The sequence below is a fragment of the Anopheles ziemanni genome, unplaced genomic scaffold (genome assembly GCF_943734765.1).
Source record: "Anopheles ziemanni unplaced genomic scaffold, idAnoZiCoDA_A2_x.2 scaffold_103_ctg1, whole genome shotgun sequence".
Taxonomy (NCBI): domain Eukaryota; kingdom Metazoa; phylum Arthropoda; class Insecta; order Diptera; family Culicidae; genus Anopheles; species Anopheles ziemanni.
Window position 1 is genome coordinate 57,493 of NW_026690030.1, and position 19,938 is coordinate 77,430.

At 41.0% G+C, this 19,938-nt stretch overlaps 1 protein-coding gene across 1 annotated transcript in view; it reads left to right on the forward strand.

Moving 5' to 3' along the window:
* Positions 1 to 609: 609 nt before the first annotated feature.
* LOC131292821 (tyrosine-protein kinase Dnt-like) overlaps positions 610 to 19,938 on the forward strand; it is a 68,947-nt gene continuing 49,618 nt past the window's right edge. The window contains exon 1 of the mRNA XM_058320904.1: positions 610 to 718. Coding sequence (XP_058176887.1) covers positions 610 to 718 — 109 coding nt within the window. The remainder of the gene's footprint in view (positions 719 to 19,938) is intronic.

Below are 19,938 nucleotides of genomic sequence, written 5' to 3' on the forward strand. Positions count from 1 at the left end.
TCAAGAATAACGTGTTGATAAATTAAGTATAGAAGTGTTGTATCAATTCCCAGAAAAGATTCTGGACGGATGTTGGTGAAGTGCAGTATGTAACCTTCCTACCAGGAAGATCCAAATTAGTCCAGTTCGTCGTGGTTCAAGTTGAAGTCAGAAATCAGAAAAACGTCCGCCGTCAATCTGCATTGCCTCCAGTGTTGTGTATTTCCTTCGGTTAATTGATTTGTTGAGTCTGGCAGTTTCCTTTCCGTTCTTAGGTATTACGTGTAAGGCATTCGTCATATCTTCCAGAGTTAAAAAATACACAGTGTGATGAAGTGTTAAGTGTGCAATACAACGTAGAGGTAGTGTGTAAAAAGAAGGCAGTGAAGAAACGAAGCAAGAAAACCAAGTGAAACCAAGAATAACCAAAAGCAATTCGGGAACCGAAAACAAAGCATATCGCGAATGGAAAGGGAAGTAAAGGCTAGCAGAGGATAAAATACCGGAGAAAAACCTCAACAAAAGCCAAAACGGAAAGGAAAGAAGTTGAATAGTTTGCAGCCGACGAAGACAACTGAGGTAGCAATTGGGTGGGCAGCAAGAAGAAAGAGTTTAAACCCCCACGCCAGAATGACAAATTTATGTGTTTATGTTGGATTATTGCTGTCCCTGCTGGTGGCATCTGGTCAGGCTCATCTTAATCTGTACCTCAACGAGATCGAAGTCCAGAGATTACTAGGTAAGAGTTTTTCCATTCATTCGAGGTTGTGCTGGATGTTCGAGTTTATGTGCTGGATGGTTTTAAAAACTCGTCTTTAGAACAGCGGCGCACGGGGCGTGAACGCTATTGTTTGTGAACTATAGTCACACTCGAAAATGGTCAATCCATTGGCTTGTAGGTTAGATTGTTGGTTGTTGGAGACTCTAACCTAGATTTTAAAGTTACAGCGAGGTTCAAACCTTCGTCTTTAAACTAAGGTTAGTAGTCAACCTGAAGAACTGCGACTGGCACTTAGCTATGCTGCGTAGTGCTTCGCTACAACAAACATAATCAGGATCCTATCGTATAAACTTCTTCAGTCAAGAAACGGTATTCTGACAGCTCACGACCCCATGTTTTGGAGACGAGTGTTTGACGTTTCCAGGGCGCGTGCTGAAAGAGTGAAACGATTTCTCAGTATTGTAGAAATCAAAAACATGCTAGAACAAGGAAATGATTTCAACTTCTTCCATTAGCTTGGTGTGGATGGGCTAGGATGTTATAAGATGCTTTCTTTGCTTAATGGAGGAAAGATGGTGTAGAGCAGTGATGTCAAACTCGTTTCACCTTGCGGGCCGCATTTCCTCCCAAAATAGGTTCGCGGGCCGCATTTCCTCCCAAAATAGGTTCGCGGGCCGCATTTTCTCCCAAAATAGGCTCGCGGGCCAAACCATATAATTGATTGGAGTGATGAAAATATGTTCTTATCAATGTGGTTTTATCTTAACAGTCAATCATGTTTTACATTTTCACATTTTTTCGTATTATATTACTTCTTATAAAATTGACAAATTTTGAGTAAAAGAGCGGGTTTGTTGCTCAATCGTTTTCCAAATTTTAACGAATTCAAATCAAGTTTATTGAAATATATGTTGCAGTTCAACACTATTGTGTATTTTGTTAATGATTTTAGAAAAGTAAAGGTATACAATTACAATAGCTAACTTATTGCTCCGCATTTGTTATTTTGTATGGAATGGTCTTGTAGTTCATCACGTTTGTTTTCTATAAACACTATTTATCCACTTGTCTAGAAAAATCTGTGTAAAACCTTTGCTGCAAAGTTGCATATCACTTTCATATTGAAATTGTTTAAATTGACATTCGTTCAGTTCTCTTGCAATTCGCAGATCGTGAAAAAATTTACATTAAATATATTGGTATTTGCTATAAGCCAATACTCAAGGATCCAAACTTTCGATGTAATGTTTCAAAGGGGTCGCGGGCCGCACCCAATGTTCTTGCGGGCCGCATGTGGCCCGCGGGCCGCATGTTTGACATCCCTGGTGTAGAGCAAAAGGCTCAGACACATTTGCGTTCGGCATCATTCCGATCATGACACGTTTGCTTTGACACTCACTTTTTTGCTAACATACGCATAAAGTTATTTTCCTGCATGAGAAAAGCAATTCATACAATTCCACGGTTACCAATGAATTTGCCTAGTAATTGTTTAGTAGCGGATGGTATCTTGTCAGTAAATTGTATTCATATATAATTTAAGAAATAACACAACAAAAGAATTATATTATTTCGGCAAAGAATAAAGCTAGGACATAACCCATTTCAACGAAAGCAAATTGTCGGCTGTGTAAAAAAAGGCAACATCCGAAAAAAGGCCTGAGTCACTACCTCTTTCGCTATTGGTTCAAATGTTGGTTTTGGTTATGTGTATTGAAGATGACGTGTTTGTTAGATGCTAATCATGATCCTTTTCTGCATGCTAATAAGATATCACTCTTTAGCACGCGCTTCCTCTTGCATCTCATCTCCGTTCCCCCGTTGATCCTTGGATCCAGTTCTATTCATTAGGTCTAAACCAGGATATTTTCCTAATGGATCTATTCCTACCGTCACCTATCCTCTTCTTTGCGAGAGTTTTTCCCTTACTTGCGTCCTTCAATGCATATCGTAACGCACTGGACGAGGCTTTTTTCGACCGAACCGAACCGAACTGTTTTTCGATTCCTTCTTCCCGGTGCATAGGTGTCATTGGGGATAACAGACGAAGAAAGGTTTATGAAAAAAGTAAGGTGACAGTAAACGAAAAAAAATCTAAACCCAACAAAACATTCGATGGAAAGATAATGGCTTGAAAAATATCGAGAAACTACCAGGAGGTGTATCAACTCGATCGGCGTGGGTTTCTCTATCAATCGGCTTCAATCAAACCGGGACAAAAATCCTCTAATCTTCTTTTTAGGAAACTCTCACATTTTCCTTTCTTATCTATCCGGCTTGTAGATCCTGGGGAGTGGTAAAACGGGGGCTGTCAGAAGGAGGAGAAAGGTTTAGGAAGCAATGTGGTAGAACAGGTAAACCCGTATCCTTTTTTTGGGCTACGTGTGTGATAAATCAATTAAAGGACTTTTCATCAATGTGTGTCCCAACGCCTTCCTTTCCACTCCATTGCCATCTCCGGTTTCCGCTTACCTGAAGTTTATCATGCCCAGGTTACGAGTTTCCTTTTTTCCACTTCACACACCAAGACCCTGGAAAGTTTTGGTTACACTCAATCCCCCAAACCCAATCAAACAGAAAGAACCCATAGCAGGGCAGGTACAATGTTGACCTAATCGTCTCTCCGTAGCTTCATAACCTACGTTTTCGTTTCTAGTGTGTCCTCATGGACCTGAAGGCGATTCCGATGATTATCACTGCGTCACTGATACCCCTTCCGTATGAGCTGGGTTTTGAGGCAAATAATGTGTCCTTTTTTCCTCTATTTTTACCGAAGGACCGGTAACCAAATCACCTTTCTCCACTTCCTGTCCATCTGGTTAACTTCATGTGTTTGTTACCTTTTTGCCCTTATTGAATCCTTAGTTCTTTTTTGAAGTCACGATAGGTACATATTGTCACCACAAAATCGTCGAAAATTTGTTTTATGATATTTCAACAACATCCTTTTCTACCACTGTACCCATGGGAACACACGCATACACATTCCTTGGCATACCGGAAGAAATTGTCCCTTTTCATAACTGTTTATTTCATTACGCCCACGAAAGTTTTGAAATTTCTCTTCGCCCAATTACCGTGTCTTGATTTGGTTACACTATTACCATGGACTATGTTTTTGTTGATTTGGATACATTAAATATCTTGAGTATACCCCTTTGCGTCTTGCTCACTTTTCATTCTATAACGCAGAAGGATATGTTTACGTTATTTGCACGAACTTATCGAACGTATGATCAACTTGTTTTTTCATTACTTTATCCAACACCTCAACAGTTTGGACTTTTTATTTTTACGTTAATATGTTGGTTGACACAACAAGTGCCACTCGAAATATCACGAATCAAAGCAGTAGCTTGTGAACTCTGGCCCGTAAGATAAGGCTGGTGTTTTATTTCAAGGCGCCTGAAAGGCATGAGCAACATATTCACGCCACCCAAACAGTTCTAAGTAAGGTTTAGGACGATGGGAATAAATTTTGGGAAGAAGATTAAACAATTTTAATGCTCAAAAAATCAAACCATGCTCCCATGCAAGTACCAATTTCCCTCGCCTTCTGCTGTGATAAGCAAATCTTATCTCACACACTCAAATCCAATGATCAGAGCGTGTCATATTATTTTCTTTTACGTTACGGTTAAAAGCCAAAAAATCTAGCTTCAATCGATTATGCCAGCAATGTGGTCACTATCGCATCTTTGAACTGTCAGAAAAGCAATAAAAATTGAACATCCCTTCCGTTTGATGCTTCCTCTTCCATTAATTGCGCATTACCACCACACTCCCACTTCCCCTCACGTGACATAACTTGACTCGTCGTAGGACCATCAGAATTGTATTCGTAAAATGTCCGCAGCAATTCGTAGTATGAATTTTAATTTGCGCGTCCACACAACAGCCATTTTTGACATTCCGGAATTCCGTGGGCATCGTGGAGCCAAAGTGGAAGAAAACCGAAGCATGGGATGATGTCGTCAATTGACTTCGTGGCTACATCTTTTGCTCTCTCTAGCTCGCTCACACTCGCGAGAATACCCAGACTGTGGTGTGGAATGGTTGGGCGTACGTTCGAAAGAAATTTCCGATAACGAGCGTACAGTATCCAGTCATTTTGAAATGATAAAATAAGGAAAAGGAAAAGTTATATTGGACGGTTGACTTCGAAAAACAATATAAAAACTTTTGCCATCTTTTGAACCGTGGAAAATTTTTTAGTAAAACGAGAAAAAGTGTCGAAAGAAAAGTGACAAATCTGACGAATTCAAACCATGAACAGTCCCAATTAAATTCCAAACATACAAATCGCCACCTTCATCCCAAACCCGTCTCGATACGTTCTTTGAGTGCTCCAAAGGATAGATGCTGGAAATAAAAATCAATGTATGCTGACCAATGTCGGCGCGACGACAGAAGAACTGTCAAATTGTCGAGATGTCAACCATAGCGAGGACCTTCGGAACGATCGTTTGTACCGATTGCGAATATTCCATGTCGGTGCGAATGGTTTGTGGCAGGAATAATTAAGAATGCGTTCACAACGGCTGTGTGTTGCCACCGTCTTTCCATTATCATCCCTTTGTGGTGCGTTCATAATGGTTTTCTCTCCTCTTTATGTTAAATGAAGCATCTTTAGATGTTGGAGAGCTGTTTCTTGGGGCTTTCATAAATGAGCGCAGGAGACATACAATTCCCTGATGCTGTTCCTGCTGATTTGCGCCAATTTTTTTCGCAACAAAGTTTATTTTGTATTCTATTCTGTTCCCAAGAGTTTCGAGCAAGTCCTACAACTCACAACCGGCAACCCTGTTTAGGTACTGTTGCCGAATTTTGTTGTTTTACGAAACCATGATGAAAGACAAAAACGACACATTATGAATTCAATTCATTGCATATCGATCGATCCGATGGGACTTGACCGGGACACTTGCTTGTTTTAGTCATCGTTAATGGCCGAGAAATGTGGTCTGACCATACCATTAGCGAAGGAAAACTGGGCACAATAAACCCTTTTTGGTCAAAACTCGACTGCAATGAGCGACGATCAGAGAAGAAAAAAGATCTCAAATGCGTGTGTGCCTCTGTCGTGTTGTGGACTATTTATAACAAGGACGACGTCGATCTTTCGCCGTATTCAGCGCCGCAGTGCGGAGCATTTATATGACCTATTATAAAGATTTTATTGTAGAGTGTATCGCCACTTATTGAAACACATATCTTTTATCCGTGTACTTGAAGTACGTGGTTAGAGTTTATGATCAGCGTCCGAGACACTCTGCTTCTAGAGACGATCCTGTAATTCAGCAAAAGAACTGTTAATTGTGATGGATATGTCTGTGAAACGCAAAATGACTTTCCTGAGTGGTAGGCCATGCTTTCAATAAAAAGAACTTGCTACGAGATTCATATTGGAAAAGAATGAAAAAAAAGAAGATGCCCGTTTCTAAGGCGTATTGTTTACTAAAGTTTGGTCAGCATTCGATTTAATTTCGATGAAAACAAGACTAAGAACAATGACAACGTATAACAACTCTCAAGATGTGATTGTGGTGTAATAACTCATCACATTTTATAACCATTTATAGCCGGAAGATGGATCAAAGCTTATTGCTGTTTCTTTTTCTGGCCCCCCCAGAAAAGTCAGTCATTTTTCTGACATCGGAAGGATTGTTGAAGCGGATATACATACGGATCCCTTCCCATTACGTGGTATTGTTGCCATACGCTTCTATTTTTCTGCAGTCGTTGATTAAGCCCTCATAGGTGGTGGTGTGCGACAAGCTTCACATCATCCTCGAAAAGGCAGACTTTAAGACGTTTTTTTCTTGGAAGAGGAAGACCTGTGGTGTTGTACAAATAACCGTAAATTCCTACCGCACTCTCCTTCACGGTATAGATCCTAGGTATAGATTCCATCACTGCGGCGCATTCTCGGTCTCGGATTATCGTAACAAATGTGTCAGTTTAGTGTGGCACACTAACGTCACACACAATTGTGCCCACGCGAACCTTCCTTCCAAACATGACGGTGGAAACGAAAGGGAAAATCCGTTTCCAATACATCACGACTTCTTATTGGAGGAGGATAAGCATCACTGATGGAGAACCTTCCACGGATACCCAATCCGTCTCCTCTACATCCCCTCAAGATTGACATGGTCGATAGACAACTTGTCGACAACAATCGAAACTCTTTTGCCACACTTACCATCGTTCTGTCTCTGGTAGCATATTTTGGAAGCCGTCTTGGGGCTATTATAACCAGAAAAAAAAAACAAAACCAACATGCCGGACAGGCGTGCCGAGCCCCCAGTCTTAATGTGTTGATTTTGGATATCCTGAGGAGAAAGATATTACTTTTTTCGTATTTGGTTTAGTCTGCACATATCTGGAGTCATCGCCAGCGACGAACTGTCGAAGGGTTAGAAACCGCGGGGGGACCAATTTTGGGATGATCGACCGTATGTCATAACTGCTTATTGTCGGCTACCGCTACAGAAGAGTAGTTTTTGTGCCGAAACCTTTCCATTAAGTTTGAAACATTGTTCTGACGTTAGAATAGTATACTGTACCCACGAATCCATCATATTCCACGAAATTTCCACGGGGAGTTCTCCATTAACTTGCCATGATGTACGATGGTGCGAGGCCATACCACAACGTGTTTTCGTTGGAAGAATGATTTCAAAAAGTCTCATAAAACTCAACTGTAGAGGGTTGTTGTGTTTAGTTGCTGTATACTATTTTAAATATTGTTTTCCCAAATGGTTAATGAAGTTCGAACATATGTCCACGATATGGAACTCCGGTGTTTTCTGATATAAATTTTCTAGTTGATACGTGTATCATCCATACATCTAACTTTGTAACGATGATCTACTTCTGAAAACGTAGCTAAGACGATTGGGAATTTCGTTTTATTGGTTTAGGTCTACAGAGAAATTCGTCTAAAAGCCAGTTGAAACAAATAGTTATGACAGTTATTTGGAAGATCGGATCAGGACCTGCGCGATCAGATATGATTTTATCTTTGTTTAGGCCAGAACCAGTAAACCAAACATGCGATAGCAAATTGGACCGTGAGGCGTGTGTAAGAGGAACAATCTTCTGTGCACGGTGCATACATGTGTTGACAAAAAGTAAATAAAAATCGAGGAATACGTGGCTCAGGTATATTTGACCAGTCTCCTTCTGTCAGCCTCTGCGTTGCATGGATTTTCCAATCTTTGTTACTCTTCTGTTTTCTTCGGCGTGTGTTCACTGTTCGGAATTGGAATGAAGGTAATGTTTTTATTGTTTTCTTTACGAGTTCAGGGTGGTGGAAAGCGTGCAGCGATGGAAGACATTCTCACGTTTCTTGATTCAACTGCACTCTGAAGTTATTCTTGTACACCAGGGGCGCATTAACCACGTGCTGGAATAGGATATTTCAAGTCTGTCCTCTCTTGCACACATATTTCTTTTTCTCAGGCCACGTGATGTGGTTATTGAAAAGGAAAGTACGTCAATTGTCTATTCTTATGTGCTGGTCAGTTGCTGGATGAATGTCAGATCTATTCCCATACTCCCTATAAGTCCCATCGGATCGATCGATATGCAATGAATTGAATTCATAATGTGTCGTTTTTGTTTTTCATCATGGTTTCGTAAAACAGCAAAATTGGATGTCCAGTAGAAAGAAAATTTTCATTTCTTACACCGATGTGTCATTTCTGGTCCAGAACTAATCGTATTGAGACGACAGGAATTTTGCACTCGTCTGTCAACGCAACTTGGCTCATGTCTCTTGTTTAGAAAATACATTTTATAGACACGGTGTTTCAGTTTGTATGTATTAAGAAAAAAAAGTTAGAAAATCTTCGACAGTAATCAGAAAACGTTCTTTATAAATTTGGGAAGAGCAACGAAGTAGAATTATTTAAAATCCGTTCAACGGCTATTTTACCGGTTTTTTACAACTGAATGATGTTTATTTGCAATGTTTCCATGTCCAGCAATTCTTATTCTATGTAATGAAAGTTCAATCCGCAACCGTTTCGACGAACTACAATCAATGCTAAAAAAACCCTCCATACGATAAAATATCCATGAATCTTCTCAAGGAAAAAGGGATGTAAAGGATTTGGGCATTTATTTAGTAGTTGGGGGTGCGTTTAACTTCTTTCCTTCGTTAAACAATAACCCAACTTATATTCTGCAAATAACTTTCGAAACCCACACAAGTATACCAGTGATAGTTAGTTAAGGTTAGTGGCTGGCTGTTGGTTTGAGTGTTTGTATTTATGGGTTTAAATACTGTATCCCCAGGATACAATCTTTTATCTTTCCTGAGCTTACTTTGAGTATTCTGTTGTTGTGTTTTGTTTCCATGCATTCCTTTTTTATTGTTCTTTGAACCGTACGTACCACCAGCAGGGTTAGGAATTCTTCTTAAACGAAATTTTTGGTTCTGAAGTAGAAAAAAAATCTTTGGAATATACAACTCACATCGGCGGTGTTCTCCAACCTTTCGCCTTAACCGCGAACCACCGAAACCCCGCCTGGGCCATAAATCATTATCCCTGGGGCAACCACGCCACTCCAATGCACCATGAAGATAATCTGGACCAGGGCCGGGCGTAAACCTTGGTGACCTTTTCCGTGTGGGTCAATCCAGTTTTTATTTCCTCTGAACGTGGATGGCTCACGGAGTTTCGTTTTTGGTAGCTGCGCATCAAGCATGTTGATCTGTACGATTTTATTACTCAGATCAGTTTCAGAGGCATTTGCTCTCCTTTTTCGCGGTTCCGTGGAGAAAAGGGACATCTTTATTCAATTATTCAATGGTTTAGTTGCACTATTTCTTCCATGTTATTCCCAGAGCCGAAGTTGAAGAAAAAGTGTCTGTCTTGAAACATTTTTTGCTTTTAAATCTGCGATGATGATCGTTCTTTCGTTACTTGGGATCTGTAGGAGAAGAATACAGCACCGCAAAGTGAGAGACTACATGCAACCGTCAGAATTCCGGGTTCGGAAGAGCAAAATGTAATAACGTCATAAATTAAAATGTTATTGTTTTTAATTGTTTTGCGTTTGCAAACGAGACGCACCGAAACAAGAGATCGGTTACACTGGCAGCAAGGAAACAAATAAAAGCTGCGTTCCATCTCGAACATAGAACTCCTAGGAAAAGGACAAGAAATAGATCACCAAGGGATCAGCTCGTGGAAAACCGAATATGAAAAGTGAACATTTATTAATTTAGCCCGGCTTATCTCTCTGACGAAACCCCTACCTTCCTCACTAGATAATCTTAAGGAAGCATTCACGAGGATCGCCCCGTTTCCTTATTCCATGTAACGGATGTCCATTGTAGGTGCATGGGTTTTATTTAATTTGTAAGGCTTGGGCCATTTGTATTCTGTTTGTTTTACACTTGATCAATTTTATACACTTTAGTATGCACCAGGCTTCTTTTTACGGTGAGCGTTTTAAAATTAATAATAAATTACGATCCATCAATCATAGATCAACTCTCCTATTACGGCTTTCTTTAGATGGAGTATTTTTACGTTTGTTTGCAAATATTTGAGAACAAATTAAGCGCAGAGCAACATTCGTTACAATAAGAAATGCTAAAAAAGCTGCTGGCCGCTAGAATTTCCTCATTATACTTGAAGCATCGTTTCCGTGGTTTGTTCACTGGCCGTCGTTACAGGATGCTGTTTCAAGAAATGGAAAGACAAAGATTAACGGGAAACTAAAGGGCTTATTGGGAACGAAGTCGTCAAAGCTAATCGATCGTATAGCAAAAAGACGATCGTCCAAAAAGGTATCCCGAACGAATTTCATGACCGATCGTTAATATGATATACGATCGATAACACAATAAGCTCGAGCAATTTTAATTACACCTAATTGCTTACACATAGCTTTTTGACAACTATTTAGCAACTAGAATAGCGACTATTTCATCTCCTCTCTTCTCGCCGGACTTAAGTGAAGTATCGCATCCGTTTTATGGCTGCTGAATTCAATTACTAATAGTGCATGACATGTCGACTCGAAAACGTCGCTTCCGGGGAATCAAATTTTAAAATTGATAGTTAATTGATTTATTTTTTTATGTCTGTTTTTTTTAAACATTATAAAAAGTCATTCTAGTTGATGAAAATCTTGAAAGAATAAGCCAATATCATATTGCGGTATTTTGCGTGTGAATCGTTAACAAAGCAAATACCGTTTCTCACAGCATCAATCAGCGGCCATTGCATTTTTCTACAACCCGAAGGCACCTGCATCTATCTTATTGTTAATCGTGCATAGTATCATCTCAGCAGCGTCTTCCGGTTGGAGGAAAATTCTGACTGCATTTTGCGCCGTCAATCACCGCAAAGAAGAATACATTGCGTGGCGAAGCAAAGCTTGCAAAATAATCAAAGAAAACGATACAACGTATTTTTAGATGCTTGCTTTCAACTCCATACTGTTCTATGGTTGAATGCCGTTATACGTCGAGCATTTATCAAGCTCCAACTTCAAAAAGCAAGTAGAAAATCGAATTCCAAAAGACTCTCGTTGCGTTGTGTGTTCGAAGGCGAGCAGATCAAAGGAACGAGAAATAGCTGCGATTAAGTAATATCATGTCGACTGGTGGACATGTTGTGTTGGAAAACTAGGAAAATGCCCTTGGGAATCATTCTTTGGGACAAAAAAAGTCATTTCCAATTCGTTCTGCGTAGGTAACGTGTGCGTGGCAACCCTTCCACTGGTGGTCTGTCCATGTGTGAATTCCCGGTGGGAAAATTGTTGTATTCCTGCTCGATGGCGATGTTGTCTCAAAGCGATTAGCAATTATTTCCACTAGATGGTGGTGCTATGCAGGACAGACAGGTGGATTTGCGTCATCCGAGCGGGCAATCATGTGTTTTTCCTCACTTTATTCCTTCCAAACAACGCCAGCTAATCATTAAATAATTTGAAGCGAAGCGGTATTTCAACAACTCTTTCCAAACACTTAAACGCACAAGTCATTCATTAGAAGAAATGAAAACATTCTTTCGTCGCTCTTCCTCCCTGGGGAAAGGTTTGGAAATACGATACACTTGGTTACATTAGGAGGGAAAATTTTACGTCCAACTTTTTTTTTAATGTCCAATGGAAAAATGGGTTGAATATTTTGATCAGACTAATTTTACCCACGCTGGAAAACAATCATTACTCAACGAGGTTTATGAAGTAGCATCAGCTGATTTCCCGTTGATCGGTCCTTTCTTTCGATGGACATAAATCTGGGAATGGTGTTTCAAGACGTTTTCGGGACATGGAATATCATTCGTCACGTAAGATTTCTATTTGCAGAAATAGTTATGAAATAAATGAAATTTTGTTTATTTAGATTGATAAACAATCAAATCAAACCGTAGATGAAATGTAGATTCATTAATTCATTAACCTTTTTATTTTTTAATACCTGAAGTATGTTTGAGGGACGTTTGAAAGTTAAACTTACCGTTTCAATGAAGAAATTCAAACATGAACCAAGTTTGTTATGCCGTTTGTGTGTACTACGACTTTTAAGTATAGAGTGTACAATGCGTTTTTGTTTTCATTCTACTGGTTTACAGTCAGATTTAAGTTGACAATCGCTATCGATCGAATTATCGTTATGATAAAAATCCTATTAGTTAGTTTTTAGTCCTCCAATATCGCCAGAGGCATAGCCGCGTTAAAGGCCGAGGCATTAACAATTCATTAGCATAATCAAAGCCAACAGATCCTTCCTACCTCTGGTGAGGCAAACTCAATTTATCCTTTCGGGCAAAAATCGAACCGGCCGTTGCTGCTGCTGGCTAGAAAAATAAATTTATCGCCCGATCTGATGCACCACAACCGGATTATCATCGATATAACTCACTCGAACATCGTTGAAGTTCATTAGTCGTGGCAGGAGAGGGATGGTAGGGTGATGATGGGTGAGTGGTTGTTGCGTGGCTGTACCGCTTCACAAAAGCGAAGATTGCTGTCCAATCGACCATGCGTCGGTTGCACTGATGCAATTTGTGTGTATTAACCTGTTGTGTGATAAAAAAAAGAAAATTAAAAACGAGTAATGGTAGGACTACCCACAGTCTGTTGTTTACTCTTGTTGTGGAAGCTTTTGCCTTTTGCCGGACAAACGGAGATGTGCATATTTGCATATGGCACCGTGGCGTGGAAAACGCCCACCTTCAGTATATTCATTCCTCGTTGAGCCGCAAATAAGTTGCGGCGAACTCTTCTGCTGCAGCAACAACTCCTAACTACCAGTTGATGAAACAAAGAGACTAACACTGGAATCTATGCGTCTACAGATGGAAACAAAGCAGAAAGACAAAAAATACGGCCACTTAAAGTTGAACTGCATTTCCATGTGTGGGATACACATCCCCATCACAGATAACAGGCTCTTCCTCCTTGTTCACAATTTCGCGTCCTGGTCAACTCTTTGTCAACGTTAGCCAACGGAGGGTACCCCCTCCCAACGTACAGGAAATGCTCAATAAAAAACCACTTGACCGTGTGCGGGAAATCAGCAGGAAAAATTATTGAACTCCGGAAAAGGAAGCCATCGATGATGAGCCGAACTGTGCGGAAGATCTGGCGGAACTTGTTTGTCGCAAAGAATATGTTGATGGCGCTTAAGCGAGTCGAGGGGTGAGAGAAAGGAGAAATCATCGAACATGCGGAAGGCCGGAGTCATGATATGCAGTTATGGTGATGCAGTTTTCGACTTCGATGTTCCACAAGATTCTCGCTCACTCCTATAGTCGAGCTTTTGTTTCGACGTGCAGACAAACATCCCGGCCAGACATATAGACATATACACGGATCCAATAAGTGCAGTAACATGATGGTATAATTTTTATTGCATGATCACTTATTTATTCTGGCCTCATCTCGCCAACCCAGCCCGAGTTATCATAGACCGAAAGAAGAATTGAACGTTGAATTACCGTATTGCAGTTGAACACTTGAAAAGCATGCAGGAAGCAAATAGAATGGCGCAGAAAAAAGAACCATACGATGGGAGGAATCAGAAAAACAGAATCTGCGTATTCCACGCTAGTACTGGCCCTAGCATATTGTTGGCGCGAATGTCCAGTCTACGAGAAATGGCCGGAGTAGTGTCGTCATACCATACCTGGGATTTTTAAACCAGTTATTCAAGGTTCACACCATGAACACCATTCGTCGGTCTGTGTTTGTCTGCGGATCAGAAGAACAAAAAATCAGGTCGCTGTTGTAGACATGCACTCGACACTCGACAGTGCAGAGTGTTGGCCTCGGCAGCACGGTGTAGATTTCCGTTCAGGTGTGCAATACCACACCCTGTGTACATTCGATTTCACGTTCCGAGGGCCTCGAAGCCGGTTGGGAGGTTGGGAAGTGGTTGTGCGAGCTTCCTCGTCCCCACTAAACATTGGTGAGCCAAGAGGAACTTCCCATGGAATCCGGCCCGCTTGTCACTTGCTAGCCCTCGCGATGTTGCGTTCTGGAGATACTAATCCACTCAAACACACACCCTCTGGCAGGGATCGTTTAGTTTGTGCAAAGCAATTTTTGTGGTGGCATACCATGGAGCTGATGATGAGGACAACTTGTACTCAACACTTTCTAATGACCAACGGCTTATGAGAAGCAGTTTTAGCATCAAAGGGTGATTCTTGCTTTGGGCTTGTGGTCAGGTGAAGCCATAGAATGTTCTGTAACGGATCCTTTAAATAGTCCTCAATTTTTCACATAACATAGGCAAACTTAATGGGAATGCCACGTTGATCTTTCTCCATTGGTCATTTGATTTTTGTTTCTGCAAAAAGTGATTACAGAAGCAATACGTACCGCTTGTTTCTTACCAATTCTTGCCCTTCACGACTGCATTGGAAATTAAAACCTCTCGTTTTTTTAAATGGTCGACGTTTATTAACGAGCTACTGAAAAGAAAAGCATGGCACAATTAGCGTGCAATCAGGGATGCGGAAAACTACCTCAACTATAAAACTGCAATAAACTCGGGGTTCCCTCTTGTGGGAGATAACCTTTACACCGGTGGTGCAGTAGTAAACTATTTGTGTTTGGTTTTTGGAACAGAGCGATGAGCAGAAGGTGTGTCTGTGCTGGCCATGCCCAAAAGTTCTTTAAATAAACATGGGCCCAAGACATTCCCGAAACGAACGTGCCTTGCGGGGTTCTGCCTTCTGGACAAAACGATAGTTTGTGGAGATTCGTTTGTCTCGTCGCGCGCGGTCGTTAAAATCGACCCGCTCCGCGCTTGGGATTGATTTTTATTCTATTTGCTTTTCCTTTACAAGGCGAGGCGATCTTCCCGACAGAAGAAAACGACAAGTTGATTGTAAGCGTTTCTTGTTGTATTTTTCCCTACTGTTGTTTAGTATTTCGCCGTGTGCACGTTTCGTTCTTTGCCCACAATTCTTTCTTCCGGCGATGATGATTTTCTTTCTCATCATCACCTTCTCGCCCCTTTGGTGTTGTGGTGTCCTTTGGCTCGGCGGTACCGAAGGAACCCTCTCCACGGGTTTACCTTTCTTTCACCACATATGCAATTAGCTGGTGGTTATTTTGTGTATTTCACAAAACACACACACACGGGCGCGTGACTACCGGATCTTACGAGCAAACGATCCGGGAAATTGATGATGGCAAACGACGACGGATAAGAGAAGAACGCTTTGGGCTGGGCGCACCTCCAGTGTAAAAAAACTCTCTGAAACCTCGTTGTGTTTATTGAAGAACGTATTCTTCCCTTCGTTTTCTCCACCGTTTATCCCCAATGGATCTGCTGCCATAGTTTTGGCTGGGTATCCTCTCTTTGGCAGAACGCCAATTTATCGTGCTTGCCATTTCACTGGTATGCCGCGTGTTCCCTTCGTGGGGGAAATTGGTTCGGGCAAATTAAAACCCTCAATCTGTACCGCCAACCACAACCCCCGCCTTCGTGGTCGATATGTTGAAAGACTATACGCAAACGCTATCCTTTTGGCACTGGCTCCTTTTGTAGCATAATTTTTAAGTGGCGTAATTTGGTAAAGATCTCTCTTTTCGACAACGTTTCGCGCGTAGAGTGAATCCGTGTTTACGGCAAATATGAACTGCAAACATGAACTTGAGTAGTAAAATTTCCGTATATAATTTAAGATTTGATTAGTTTATGCAGTATTATGTGAATGCCTTATTTGTTATATTACCCTTACAACATGCATTTCCCTTGACTTTGATTGATGCACTTTCGAGAGCAAAGCAATGGTTTTTATATTTTTATTTTTATTCCATTTCGATATAGTTTCGAAATAGCGTTTGCCGAAAAAACCTACTGAAATCGAGTGCATATCGAACGTGTTTCATATGGACCATATTTGTCTATTACTCTTTACAGAACCATGTTTTTGTTTGCTGTTTCATAATAGAGCTGTCGGGTGCCTTGGGGCGTATATTTCGGTTTTGCTTTTTTCTTGTTCTTTTTATCTCGCATGGACACCAATCGCGCCGTGAGGACTCCTTTTTTCCTATTTATGTAAATGTCGGGTGTGAAATTGAACGATTGCTGGGCTGTAAAACATACTTCAATGATATGTGTATTTCTCCCGAAGTGATGATTTTCGGAAAGCTTAGCACCGTGTTACGCTTTTCGAAACCCCAAACGACGGATAGATAGCATGCACAATTTTTCATCTTTTTTACCCAGGTTTTGAATCTGGAGTTTTGTACGGATGCATCTGTGCATTGCATTCTTTGTTCGTTTCGCAAATGGGCTTTTTCCGTTTCTATATTTTTGCTTTCGCGTTTTGGAGATTATTTCACACAAAAATATTTCCATTAGGGTCGAGATTCATGTTTTTTCTGACCATTTATGGAGCCATTAATTGAGATTGCAGATGATTAGTGTTCGAGTATACGTTTCGTACTTTGTCGCCTCCAACATAGCAAATTTTTCCCCTTACCTCGTTTTAACTACTCCCGAGACCTTTTGCTTTTGTCTTATCGGCTGCCAATTGCTTTTTTTTCCTTTCGCCATGTGAGAGTATCCGGTGCGCGCTCAGACAACAGTAACGACCGACCGTGGCTGAAATATAGGCTTTGGGTAGGCATTGCATTTCCATTTATCTTTCTTCTAGTCCTTGTAGCTTCTCATTTTCTCTTTCTCGATAGTTTGATATAGGACGAAGGACACAGAAAGCTTTCCAGTTTTTGTCGCTATTTTTTTCTTCGTTGGTACTATTTCCTGCCCTCCGACTCCCTTTATTTTCTTGTTGGTGACACTCCATGAAACCGCGTCAGTGCGTCAACAGTCAACGGAAAATTTATACCAGATCGTGTCTTTTTTCCGCTTGAGAGTGGGTTCCGTCCGGCGACCTGGAAGCTTGTTTGTGCGTGTGCCTGTCCTCCGACCTCTTCAGGGACCTCCGAAATACCATTTGAACGAAGTGAAACACGGGGTTACTGGTCGCATACACTGACGCTATTGCAAACACGTGGATGGACAGAAGAGTCAGTGTTACATGTCACTGGCGCCTCGGGCCAGACGAGATCATAAAAGTGTGCCTTGAGAATGGTCGGAATTCGCCTTGGAACGCCAGGATCACTCCGGTGAGAAAGTGCACGCGCCGGACTGTCGTCGACGGCCGTTACCATACATCTTTTGTACATTTTTTGCGCCATCTTATGTTCACTTCTTCTCCTTGGCGTAACGACCGAGTTGGTCATACCCGCCCGTTAATGGATATACAAGACTATTTCCCTTTGGCTACGTGGATAGTAAGTCATCTTGTCTAAATTCTTACCCTCTGAACCTCCGGCTCGTTTAGAAGCTAGCATTTGACAAAGCAGTGATGATGGCACCATCCTCCATGTACTTGTCCATCAGCGGTATTTATTTCCGGTGTCAACGGATTTTTCTGAAACCCCCTATCCTCCACTCTACCTACTTTCAAACGATTGTCTATCTCTTTCCCAGTGAACAACAATTAGTCATAAGCCAAGCAAAACTAAGCCCACGATTTCCTAGCCATCGAAGAGCGGTTGGTGTCAGTCAGATTAATTTTAAATTGAAGTTGTCTACCCTTACATGGGGAGAGCTGGAATGTAGTATCATTGGATTTGGGGTGGGAAGTGATACGATCCCGATGTAACTGATTGATGCAGTTTCGATGCAATTTGAGACATTCCAAGCTCTATCCTAAACAGTACACTATCCCGGATCCGAGTATTTCAAAACCTCACGACACCAAGAAAAATGCATCGTCGTCGTTGAGCGATAAATCCATCAACACCCGAACCATTAAGAGTAATAATCTTCGTTTTCCCTCCGTTTCTGTTTTTGTTGAGGCTTTTCCGGAGGTCACGGTCTCTGGAATTGAGAAGAGGTACAACAGGCTTTATTTCTCAACGGACTTTCGACAACGGAACGAACTATCTTTACCAGACCCAACCGAAAATTTGTTGCATCTGAAGTAATCTTCTGTTTTTTTCTTTCTGTATTTGCGATGTGTTCAAAAGGTTTTCTAGTAACGTTTTTTTTTCACCGCGGATAAACTCATCGTTCGCACTTCTTAAATCGTGAAAGTCTGGTGACGCCACAAATATTCCGGGCTTATTTCTCCTGGCTGATTTCTCGACCGAACGGAACATGGCGAGATACTTTTCTGTCCATTGGATGCTTTCGGTAAAAAGAGAAAGATAAGTGCGCTTCAGGTCGATGATCTTTTTACCACCGAAATGGAAATGTCTTGTTCCAAAAAGTTTAGAATAAAGTACACTTCAAAATTTAACCTACTTTCGAGCAACAGCAGCCCATTGTTAAGGTTTACCGTTTCCGTGTTTAAAAGAGCCAAAAGAAATTGATTCTGGCGAAACGAAAAATGACAACTTGGGGCATATCACTTGGGGCAAATACCTTCACTGAGCAATAAAAACAGTTCATAAAGCTCTAGGGGTAACATTGTTTCGGGGGAAGGAAATATCGATGAAAATCTTGTAAACGACTTCCGCTAGCACCCAAAAAGATAATAAAAAGGTGTTAATAATAATATTTGTTTGTGGGCCAGAGAAGGGTTTCGGGAGAGTTTTTGGAGATCAAGCAAAACTGTCGTAATCGGTTTGAAAATTGGGAAAAACGAATGAAAACTCGAGCCACAATATTTACACCTAATGATTTTTTACCGTAGCTCTCCATTAGTGTTTTTAAAAGCCTGTTTCAAAAATTGCACTTCAATAGAATTTCTCACTGCAGGAAAATGCTATTTTGCGTACTGTCCAATGTTCGGTCCCGACGGACGGGAAAGTTTTCCATTTTGGAGTATATTCATGTCGTGAAATGTGCTCAAATAATTGAGCTTACGTTTAAAATGGTAGTTGATATACCAAACTAGTCATTGGGGCCCGGTGTCTTGTAGGGTTTTGTTTTTTTTTTTAAGAAATTATCAATGCATCATTCACCTAATTTTGGTCACTTGTTTCCAATGGTTCATGTTTGTGTATGACAATCGTGTACTAGTTATTGCTTTTTTATTTTGACCCTCGGTTGAGGAATGTTAAAGACGTCTGTATATTTCATCTGAGGTATTAATTAATCAACCTGGTACTGAGCAACATATGTAGCAAAGTCAGAAAAGGTTGCGGAACAAAAAATGCTCAAACTTTGACGCGGACTAAAAAACGAGAAGGTCCAGCATCTTTTCCAGTTTTTCATACGCTTTCGCTTGATTGTGTTTCGTTCCTTGTGGAGAAAAAGTGAGAAGAACAGACTAACATTTTGCTTCATTGTAACAGCTGGGCCTTGATTATCCTAGAATGTCCGTAGGCACGTTCTCACCATGCGTCCTTTCGGCCTCCGCTCACAACTTCCTGATTGTGCATTTTGTTCTTCGGATCTCGAATGAATGGTAGAAGGGTTGTTTTTTCCCAAGCGCTACCTATTCTCCGTCCCTTTATTCCTACGCTATTTGCATGGTAAGTCTAACTTTTTGTTCACCTCCTCTTTCATTGCGGAAGGTGTCTGTGGTTGGTGGTGAAAGTTGGTGGCAAAAGTATGCGTCCTCGCGGATTTTTTTCTGCAAAATGCATCAGTGAGACATTATGGTGGAAAAACTGTCACTGTCGATGGGAGGACAAAAAGTGAAATAACTGGAATATGTATGGAGATAGACTTTTCATTCTTATAAAACGAAACTGACCGGAGAAAAAGTTATGGCTTTGCGTCGCATCAT